A 12,180-nucleotide genomic window follows, 5' to 3' on the forward strand; every position below is an offset into this window, starting at 1 on the left:
TCTTAAAGGCACAGCGTACCAAATAATTCCTAGGTGTAAGAGAACGCATAAAATATTTGTGAAACCTTAATCACGACAGTTTTTGATGCAGAAATCCTTGACTTACATAATAAGAGAAGAAAAAAAAAATCACATTTTAACAATCCCATCCTTTTAAACAATCAACACAAAGCCCACAGGCGCCATGATATCAATCAGATGTTTGTTTTATAGTTCTCCTCCCTCATAACATTTCACACAGTCATTCTTGCCTGCATCACTTACTGGAAACCTGCGCCCCCAAAGCACCCACTCCTATGTATGTGCGACTTCCTTTACTTCCTTTATTGTAAATTGTGTGTCAGTAGTTTTCATAATTTGGAGTGTTCCACGAAAGCATTTAATATAAACAGTATTTAAGACACAGTTCACATAACAACTTAGGAACCCATGTGTGTGTACAAGCTTGTCTCTAAAATCCTTTCCACCTTTGACAGGGGAAAGAAAACATTCAGAATTGTGAAAACAGGATGCTGTCTTTCAGTGGGAATGAGGATAAAGGTAACAAGGGTCACAGATTATACTACCGGCTGTTTTTTTATGTCTATTAGGTGGAAGACAAACCTGTTTGTCCTTTTCCTTTGCCTTCCCGCTGCTGGACACCCGGGAGGAAGTGACATCACGAGGGATGACAGAGATTTGGTGCAATGGCATGTTCATCCCCGCAGTTCAGTGGAGCTCACACTCTCTGAAGCTGAAGCCTGTCCACCAGCACCAGCATGATGGAAAGAACCACTAATCCAAATCTGACAGAGAGACAAAAAGAGATGAGAAATGAATGCTCCAAAAGCACGGTCAAAAATAAATAAATAAATACAAACATAAATAATCAGCCAATCATACAGCATATGAACTTGCCAGATAAAGTGCTTTCAATTTTTTTGCACAATAAGCATCAGATGGCAAATGGAATGAAATAATGAGAAGATAAGAATGTTTAAACACTAAAACCCCAAACACTAAAATCTAGTTAACTAGAATTTTGTTTTAAGACCAACAAAGATGTTGATCAGGAAAACATCTCACACGGTGAAATCACGGTAAGTATTCACAAACACTGCTGCATATTAATTGAACTACAAAAACATCAAGTCTCCAGCAGCGAGTGAGGAAATGAGAAGCAGCGGTAAAAGTTGAATCACCAATTACAAACCGACTCCCATATTCTCCATAATGAAATGCATTCTTTGAAGGAGAACAAAGAGCTCATGGCACACTGAGACGATGCGAAGTCTGCTTACAAATAGTCCGTTCAACTTCTACCACCATCTGCTGCAACCATAACAGCAATTAAAATTCTCTCCATCTTGTGACCATGCCAACAGCCGTTTTGTGTGTAAGACTATGCATCTAGAATCACAACGGCGACCGCCGGCATCAGACCAAATCCACCAGTTTGGCACTGCAGAATGAAGACGTACTGTAGTGCAAATAGATTAATTAACAGACACACAAAACTGCAGAATGACAAACTGATGCACACTGAACACAGAAGTGAAGCTAGTACTGAAAACACTGAATATCTCACTGCTGTTTTAGACCAACAGAACAGTCCAACAGTTTGAGACCACACTTTTTGTGAATATTTGGATTTGTTTCATTTTTTGTTTTTATTAGATTTTTGCTTTTTTATTTTGTTTTAGTAAAAAAAAAAAAAAATTGTTTTGTTTTGAGTATTTAAAAAATATAATGTAAAAAATTATTTTAAATTAAAAGAAATAAATAAATAAATGTAAATACGTAAAATGTAGTGTAAACATATAATAAAAACTAATTTGACATAATTAATAAATACATTTGTGGCACATTAATTCATCTGCACATGCTCTTAATAATTGTTATGCTGAAAACATAAATACATTTTAAACCGCCAGATAGTAGCATTTTCACTAGTTGAAACTAGTCTTAGATATTTGAATCCTACTGTACGCGCAACAGCTTGAAGTCATTTTCACATTTGGTTGTGTGATTATCAGTGAATGCATATGATGATCTAATATTTTGATATTGTTATAATGGTCAACACATGAATCCTCACAGAATGAAATCCTCCCTCTTTGGCATCAAAAGTGCCATTAGTTTATAACCTGCTAGCAGAACAGCTGGTCAGTTCATACTGTAGGCATCCAGGACTCACAGCAGAAACTGCTCCACATGACTGATCAACAGCCCGTGTTAATCACACCGCATTAAAGCGGAGGGCATGTGACTGCAATCACTCATTTGTCGCCGGATCAATAGGCCGAGGATAATTTTTAGCACTCTAAAACAAAGGCAGCAGCATATGGTTTACTGCCAAGTACATGAGGCGTTTGAATCCACAGTATCCTGGTTCATGCTGCCATTTTTTGTAGGTAGACTTCATGTCATGTTCAGTAAAACAAGGCAAATGTTGAGTTTCAATGCAAGAACAAAAACATCAATTTCATAGCTTTCGTTTCACTGAAAAAGTGATTGGGTGGGAAAGGAAGCTAGTGGTCAAATTCTTAAGTCAATGCCCTTTGAGGTTTTCATGAAATCAGATGTCATAATAACAATAATAATCACGGGCTTGGAGCCTGCAGAGTGATGACTAATGCATGAGGTCCCTGCCAATTCTCGATCTAAATGAGCGGTGGAAAGTGAAAATGCCTCAGCGCAGTCGATCAGGGTGGAGGAGTTAAAAAGGGCAGCCGTCTGTCAATCTGATGTGCCACGAACAGTATTTACTGTGTACAGGTCATATTTAAGTACTGTTATTACTATTATTACTCATATCTGAGATAAGGGATTTGAATAAACCAATAAACTTAAGCATTTAGCTTTGTGATGTAACTTATCTTCAACATTTGGGCTACAAAAGTAAGTGATACCTCAAATAATGTGGCTTGTTGAGCAATATTACTGTTCTAAAACAAAATGAGTTATCATTTTTGTCTGCGCAAATAAAAATCCTACACAGACTCAAGAGGCAGCCACACTAAACTTTGACCATTTGGACAACTTTAAAAACTTAACTTAAATTTTACATTTAAATGTAATGATGCTAACCTGCAGCTTTAAAGTTCATATTATTTTGATTTAGCGCTATAAGGTCACATACTGACAACTGACAATCTTCCATTGGTCATGTCTTCACAGGTCAAAGTTCAATAAACTTGAACTTTGCAATACAGTAAAATGCAAAAATTCTTTGCATGAGCTTGTGTTTCCGGTGTACCGCATTCAGAAATGTATAAAATGAATTTCATCAAATTAATGTCACATGGACTTTTTCAACAATGTCCTAATTACCTTTCTGGGCCTTTAAGGTGTCAGTTGTGTTTCTGTCAATGGAGGGTCAAAAAGCTCTCGGTTTTCATCAAAAATATCTTAATTTGTGTTCTGAAGATGACTGAAGGTCTTGCAGATTTGGAATGACATGAGTGTAATTAATTAATGACAGAATTGGAATTTTAGGGTGAACTAACTAACCATTTAATGCTGATGGAGCAAGTAGAGTCATCTAGAAAACAGAAAATCGCAGAGCCACTTTTCCAACTGCATTGAATTGGATTACAGAGCTCACATTGAGTAACAAATGGATGAGAATATGTGTCTCAGCTCAAATCAGTCACCAAATTCAAGCTCAAGGCAGGAAGAATGGCCAAGAGGAACAGTTACGGATCCCTGCTGGCAGCATGTGATGAGGTGTACCGTATGCTTCACGACTGCCACAAATACAGCTTTCACAGAGCCCAGAGCAGGGATTTCAGTCTTAACGTGCATCACATTAGCAATATGAAGTACAGCTCACACAGAAGTCCCTTTCAAACCAAGCAGCTTTCTGTTGCAAATCCGTGGAACCAACTTGACACCACTGTAGAGAAATCTTTTGCCCTTATGCAAAACATCCAATTGCATGGATTTCTATTGAAATGACTGCATTTTGGCTGTGAAAATTCACCAAACAATGTAACATATAACCACACATTTAGAAATTTTGAGTCTGTACTTCTCAACACACCTCACCATTACACAAAGTCCAAACCACAACTATTACGATAAAGACACCATATTGTCGGATTAATCATCCTTTCTGTGAACTCTCTGACAGTAAGAGAGAGTGCTGCACTGTGCACTGAACTGATCAGCCTGTTAAATTACCCTGCTTCCACAAAGGATGATCCATCAACGAGCAGCTGCCACTGGAAATGACATGAGATCGATACAGCAATGGATCTATCCAAGAGATGGGCCTGAGCCTGTGTGTTTCCACTCTCTGGAAAAAAATCCTTCTGCTGGTCTCCTGTGTGAGAGATAACGCTGAGCGCCAAGACTCTAACCCAGATTTATTCATCCATGCAACTGTAAAGGTGACATAGTTAGACATTCCCTACGGATGTTCCTCCAGACTGAACACAGAAAACAGCTAAAGTTTCATATGTATGATGTATGTTCCCATTTAAGAAACTGTCAGTGTTGGGGAGGCTTGTTTTTTTGAAGATACTCTTCATTTAAAGGTAAACTTCAGACAAGATACACAAGCTATAATACAAACTACACTGAAGCTATTTTTAAATATCAGATCATATCACTTTATTTTTTACTTTTTTTACAACTTTTAACTTTGAATATAAATTTTATATCGTATATCATATATAAACTATATAACTTTTGTAAATAAGGTTTAAAATACTATATATACTACCGTTCAAAAGTTTGTGGTTGGTAAGATTTGGGAAGGCTGGTAAGGCTGCATTTATTTGATCAAAATACAATAAAAACTGCAATTTTATGAAATATTATTGCAATTTAAAAAATAGGTTTACTTTTTTAATGTATTTTAAAATGTAATTTATTCCTCTGTGATGCAAAGCTGAATTTTCAGCATCATTACTCCAGTCTTCAGTGTCACATGATCCTTCAGAAATTATTCTTTTAAGCTGATTTGCTGCTCAAGAAACATTTCTTATTCTTATCGATGTTGAAAACAGTTGTGCAGCTTAATATTTGGGCAGAAACAGTGATTTTTCAAGATTCTTTAATGAATAAATGTTCAAATGAACAGCATTTATTTAAAACAGGTATCATATGCAACCTCATAAATGCATTCGATGGAAGAATATTCAGGAATTTTTGCAAAAGAAATTGCAAATTGTATTTACAAAATGCAAATGCAAATGCTAATGCAAGATTTTTAATTGCATTTGGATTATGTCACAATTTTTGCGCCGACATGTGGAAAATGCAATTTAATGCAACATATATGAACAAATGTATTAATTTCTTTCACTTTCCTGACCCAAACTGTAGAACTGTATAGTCTACATATGGTATATAATCAGAAGTAGCATCTTCCAAAATAGTATACTTCTAATAAATAAATATCTTGAATATTGATCAAATAAATGCCATGCACACCACAGAAATGAATTGCTGAAAAAAAATATTGAACTAGTGCATTTAAAAGAACAATGTAAGTGAATTAATTCACTAAACTGAACACCACTACCTGTTGGAAAATGTAGCTTGGTACTAAAAAGCTACTCGGAAACTTTTAATGGTAAATCTGTATTCAACAAACACCTTGGTTGCAGTTTTCAAATGTTCTGTTTCCAGTATCAGGCATCAACAAGATTTACCTCCTCTGAATTTCAACCAAATGGATAACGTCAGGTAGTGTCATATGTGACCAGAGTGATGATATCAGACAATTATTCAAAGCTTAATAAGTGGCTTACTGGCTTAAACCCCATCAGTGTGCTATATTACATGACCTCAAGATCAGAGCGGGACACAAACTCTGCCAGTGCTGGAACATCCTCACAGACTGTTAACAGATTAGAGCGGGATAAACCGGACTTGATGTGAACCGATGAAAGCCTGCTGATCCTCACACACACACACACTCTGTGCTGCACAGCAGTACTTTCATTCCTTCATTTCACATTCAGAGGCTAGAACAAGCTCAAGAATAAATTATCATAATGTTTTGCGCGTAAACACGTTGTCCTTTTGGGACACTGTAATTTATGGAGCAAACTGACCGATTCCTTGCTCGATGCTGTCAGATCTGCTGTCATATGAATAAAACAAATTCATTACTATGACATTTGTATGTAGGCTTTGATACATTTGTCAGTTTATTATGGATGAACACGCATTTCTGTCATGGATCTGTGGTGGAAACATTAACAAGGTGTCAGAATGTTCTACATTATTAAACAGTTTTCTCAATCCTGAATTCAACTGTAAAGCTCTTTCAAATAAACCTGCCCCTAAATGGCACAGCAAACTGTGATTGGCTGTTTTCGTGTCAAATGTGGGCGGTTCTTGATCAGAAAGCTGCGTTCGACTTCGCTTGCGACTAGATTTGTGATCCATCACAAGATTTGCTGCTTGCAGTCAGAGGAGGAATTGGAAACGACGTGAAGTCGGGCACTTCTGCTTCCTATAGTGAAGCTTACACAGTGTTTGTGTATTTTATCACAGATAAAGTGGATTAGAAGCAAAAGTACAGCAGAACGTTCAGCATAAGCCTATACTATTTTAAAGTGGAGTCTATAAATTTTTATCAGATTTATTTTGACAAACATGACACAATATAACATTACAGGGATAGTTGACCCAAAAATAAAAATTCTGTCATTAATATCTCAGCCTAACCTCGTTCCAATCCCGTAAGACCTTCGTTCATCTTCAGAACACAAATTAAGATATTTTTTATGAAATCCGAAATCTGTGACCCTGCATGCAACTGAAATGTTCCCAGGCTCAGAAACATAGTAAGGACATCAATAAAATATTCCATGTGACATCGGTGGTTCAACCGTTAATTTACGAAGCTATGAGAATAGTTTTTATGCACAAAGAAAACAAAATAACAACTTTATTTAACAATTCAGAAAGCTCACGGATTTCATTAAAAATATCTTCATTTGTGTTCTGAAGATGAATGAATGATGGGTTTGGAGCAACTTTAGTAAATAATAACAGAATTTAAATTTTTGGGTCAACTATCCCTTTTAAGTTGACATATTTTTACTGTTATAAAAACCAAATATGTGAGCATTAACGCAAATGAAGGTGTCAGAATAAAAGCGAAACACGTCACCGTTGCCATCTGTGAATCCAGCCAATCATTAAACAGTTGTGTTGTCATCAGAGTTTGTGTGGTCAATCTGGAGAAACTGTGCAGAATGAACTAGCCAGCCATCTCTTATTGCTCTTGTTGTATTTTGATGGCATACGTCACAGTGGTGTGGCTTAAGACCGGGAGGCTTGAGACTGTCCCATAGACTGCCAAGTAAATAACAGTGTCAAGGTCCATAAAAGGTATGAAATCGTCGTCAGAATACTCCATCTGCCATCAGACGTGCAATCTGGGTTATATGAAGCGACGGGAACACTTTTTGTAAGCGAAGAAAACAAAAATAACAACTTTATTCAACAATTCCTTTGTCAACGGTCTCCTCAGTGTCTCTCCATATCACCGTGTGCTATGTAAGCTCTTCTGTATCATCCGCGCCACAAGGATGCGCTGTTTTCTTTCAAATCAAAGCTAAATACACGTAGAAACAGCAGCGCATCCTTGTGGCGCGGATGATACAGAAGAGCATACTCAGCATATGGTGATATGGAGATACATATAACCCAGATTGCATGTCTGATGGCAGATGGAGTATTCTGAAGACTACTTTCATACCTTTCATGGACCTTGACACTGTTATTTAATTGGCAGTCTATAGGTCAGTCTCAAGCCTCCCAGTTTTCATCCAAAATATCTTAAATTGTATTCCGAAGAGGAATGGAGCTTTTATGGGTTTGGAATGACATGGGGGAAGTGATTAATGACAAAATTTTCATTTTGGGGTGGAGTATCCCTATAAGTCAAAAATGCAAAGTCAGAATCGTGAAGTCGAACACTCCAAAAGTCTAGCCTTGTGAGACTAAGAAACACATGACCTCAGGGTACACATGCATTTTTGAACACACACAGACACACACACACAGTCTCTGCTGGCTCAAACAAGAAGAGTCTTCTAAGAAAGTAAACCTTTCTCACACTTTGAAGACAAATCCTGCAAATTTAATGGAGACAGCAGACCTTCCTAGATTTTCTGCATTAGTTGTAGTTTCTGTCAAAGCGTCTCTGCATCCGCACAGATTCGGAGCAGAGCACAGGAGGAAACTGGATGGTGGCTGACTTCATGTTTTGCAAGAGGAGCAGGATGAAAGGTTTTGAAAACTTAGTGAGGAAGGCGAAACTGCAGACTGCATCAAAACATCAAAACGAGTCCCTAAAAAGCATAGAGATAGTGAAAACCTTAAAACATGGTGCACGGATAGCATCACTTTATCTTATTACGTGATTCATCTGCTTTTAAGTAAAGAAAAATCAAATGGGAGCTAGGTTTCAGTAAATGCTTCTCCATCCATCAAAATGTTAATGGCTGGTTAGTGTGCAAAAGGAGGTGCTTATTTAGGATGCATTTTTCTTTCTGAACGCATAAATGCCTGGATGCAAAATTTAAGCATAATGCATGAATAATTGGGTCATGCAAAGGTAAATTAATAACTTCATTTTTGATTAGTAACATGCATTGCTAAGAACTTCATTTGGACAACTTTAAAGGCAATTTTTGCGCCCTCATATTCCAGATTTTCAAATAGTTGTATCTCAGCCAAATATTGACCTATCCTAACAAACCAGCATTCGTTAGTTAGACCCTTATGACTGGTTTTGTGGTCCAGGATCATAAATATCTCACTGACATTAAACATTTGAATGGTAGTGTGCATCTTATATGTATATTTAATGTATATTTAAATGCTCATAAGCTACTGATGTGTTAAGCATTTTGTTTGTTAATAACTAGGCACACAAGAAATCTCTACCCATAGCCCATAGCATTTATTTAAAAAAAATATATAGTCTGTTAAATCACTTTTATCATGTTTAAAATCATTCTAGTGATGTTTAATAGTCACTTTCAAAACAGGAAAACGAGCATGTCCATCTTTATGTTATAAAAAAGAAAAGCAATAATGTTATTTGTGATTCTATAAAATTGCCCCATAAAAATAGTTATGTCACTGCTGAATCAATTCACAGGTCCACACTCATTACTGCAGTCTCAAACAGCAGCAGGGTCAGCAGAAACGAAAGTGAAAATTCAGGATCATTGCTTTTTCATCATAAACTGGAACCAAGTATTGTTCCTTGAATTTCCTGCTCTCAGACCTTAATACAACTTAAGGTTACCACCACAATAAGCAGGAAACGGCATTTGCAGAACAATAACAAAAGAAAAACACAGCATGTGCTGCAGACAGTGACATGCTTAATTATACCTTAAACCAAGAGGATGTAGTTAAAATACTAAGGGGTTATTTACACTTGTATTTACTTCCTGTGGAACACAAAAAGGAGTTATTAAAAAGTCAAAGCTGTTCTTTTACAAAGAATATTCATGATGATAAGCACCTTTACTATGGGAACAGTTCTGTAAGCAAAGTGTGGATGATGTGGATTGTGGATTTAAATTGTAACCAAATTTAACAAAAAAATTAAACATTTTCTCACTATTAGGGCATCCAAAATTTAAATAGGTTTGTTTCTTCATAAGATCAGTTTGGAGAAATTTAGCATTACATAACTTGCTCACCAATTGATCATGAATGGGTGCCGTCTGAATGAGAATCCAAAAACCGAATTAAAACATCACAGTTATACACAAGTAATCGTCACAACTCCAGTCCATCAGTTAATGTCTTGTGAAGTAAAAAGCTGTGTTTGTAAGAAACGGATCCATCATTAACACTTTTTAACTTTAAATAAACACAAGAGTCCATAATCCATAATAACAAAAAAAGTCCATTCCCTGTTGTCCTCTCACATCAAAATCCATCAACATATCTTTGTTTTGGACTGTTTTGGCTTATAAGCAGTGCTTGATCTGTGCATATTTCTCTCCCGATTCAGATGAGAGGACTGGAGAAAGCAATATTATGGATAGAGCCTAGTATTTTAGCTGGAAGCAATGGTTTTGATGTTAAAAACATCTTAATGGTGGATTTGTTTCTTATAAACTTGCAACTTTTCTTTTCACAACTCATTAACTGATAGACTGGAGTAATATGAATTACTTGTAGATTATTGTGATGTTTTTATCAGCCATTTAGGCTTTCATTCTGACGGCACCCATTCACTGCAGAGAATCCATTGATGAGCAAGTGATGTTTGGAAAATATCTACTTAGAAAATACCTAGAACACAAGGAAATACGATCTGATTCCAACCAGAAACCAAGTCAAGAGCCTTGGATCTCTCTTTCTTACAAATAAAACTGCTCCAAAGTGTGAAACAGATAACCGTATACACATACTGCTTGTTGGTGTATATACTAATCAAGACTGGGCTATCATCATAAGCACACAAGTGAAGATGACTGAACAGCACTGCAATTCATCATTTCATAAGTGGATTATAACTGTTTTTCGTTTGAGTGGCCCAAAGAGCTGTACACTCCATCTCTATTAAAACACATTTTCTGTGTCCAAATGGTCTTACTCAGAGCAAAAAAACAAATAGTCTTTAATGGAAAGTCTGATTTAACTCAAACTAATGTACAAAACAGTGACATGGTCACAGTTCTAATATGCACTCTTATTTACACACCCCGAACAGTGTATTTATATATATGCACATATGTAATATACAGTGGGCTCAAAAGACCACTTAAGTTCTTTTTCTTCTTGTGCTTCGCCACTACAGATAAGTGCACTAAACTGTCTTTTTTTTTTTTTACTCTACAAACAAGTGTGTTTATGATTATCATAATAAATTGATTTTTAAAAATGATAACAAATAACCATTTGCAAATTCAGGCAGCATTATGGACTATTTTTGTACATCGAAAATTACTGGAAACAGATGATACTGCAAGCCTCACACAAATATAAATGGCCGCATGCTTTTATGTTAAAAAAAAAAAAAAAAAAAAAAAAACACAAGGGGTGGATAGTATGCAGTGTCATGGAAGAAAATGTATGCAGTATGAAGGACCTAATAACAAGGTGATCATTTATTTATTCAGTAAGTCTGAACTCAAACGAAGCAGTGTGGTTACTAAAATCTCTCTCACACACAGGTGAACTACTGCTGCAATGGCAGTCTGCTTCTTGTTTCTCAAAGCTTCCCTAATGTCATCTGAATTAGCCACTATGACATTTGTGTGTCACTTTTGATAAGTCTGTCTGCTTTAAATTCATGCAAAAGCTGAAATGACTTTATTCTGGTTCAGCAGTCATGTCTGTCACTTGTCTGCGGTAGAAACCTTTGAAGTAAGGGACCTTGACGTGATATTTTCAGCAAATCTATCCATGTTTATAGTCTAAGTCTATCAGCTTCAAAGTCACCTATACTTGTGTATGTGTGCGTGTGTATTTATTGTAGCATTTAAATGATCAAATGTACAGTCAAAATAGTAACACTGTAATTTATTACCGTTTTCTATTTATATAATTTTACAATTTAGTTTTAACCTGTGATCGTAGAGCTTAATGTTTAACAGCCACTATTCGAAGCTATTAGAAAATTTTAGTTTATTTTATTTTTTAATAATAATTTAATTTGTGCTTAGTGAAGAAAAGCACCACCTCCAGAGGGTTAATAAAGGCCTTCTGAAGTGAATCGGTGCATTTGTGACAGAAAAATGTCCATATTTAAGACGTTCAAATCTATAGCTTCCACTAACGATAGGACTGGGGAAATAAATTGATGCATAGCAAATTGAGAAATGATTCAGCACCGATTCTGAGATTTTCCGAATGCATCGCGATTCTTTCTCGAGTCGATTCTGAGCTTAGTTTTGAACAGCAGATGGCACTGCGTGAAAAGATTGAAGCGAATTCCAGCAGTGTTCACAGTGAGGTGTGTTTACATTAATCTCGCTTCATAAAAGCATTCTGAGTAGAGGTAAAATTACATGACTCAGCCGATCGCACAAGCACTCTTCAGCGCTCTTCTTCATAAACATTTGAGTGTCCGGATAAAAAGTAGATTAGAGTGGCATCTGCTGTTAAAATCTAAGCTCAGAATCGATTCCAGAGAGAATCGCGATGCCTACGAATCAATTCTGTATCGATTTATCGTCGCAGCGGTAAATAACGAATAAA

The 12,180-nt window shown here is 36.3% G+C and overlaps 1 protein-coding gene across 7 annotated transcripts in view; it reads right to left on the minus strand.

Moving 5' to 3' along the window:
- The window catches only part of LOC109049816 (E3 ubiquitin-protein ligase MARCHF8-like), an 88,917-nt gene that overhangs the window by 70,375 nt on the left and 6,362 nt on the right, over positions 1 to 12,180 (minus strand). For all 7 annotated transcript variants that reach the window (XM_042736517.1, XM_042736521.1, XM_042736524.1 and 4 more), the window contains exon 2: positions 604 to 785. In XM_042736517.1, coding sequence (XP_042592451.1) covers positions 604 to 699 — 96 coding nt within the window. In that variant the 5' untranslated portion in view covers positions 700 to 785. The remainder of the gene's footprint in view (positions 1 to 603; positions 786 to 12,180) is intronic.

This window comes from Cyprinus carpio, chromosome B13 (assembly GCF_018340385.1).
Source record: "Cyprinus carpio isolate SPL01 chromosome B13, ASM1834038v1, whole genome shotgun sequence".
Lineage (NCBI taxonomy): Eukaryota > Metazoa > Chordata > Actinopteri > Cypriniformes > Cyprinidae > Cyprinus > Cyprinus carpio.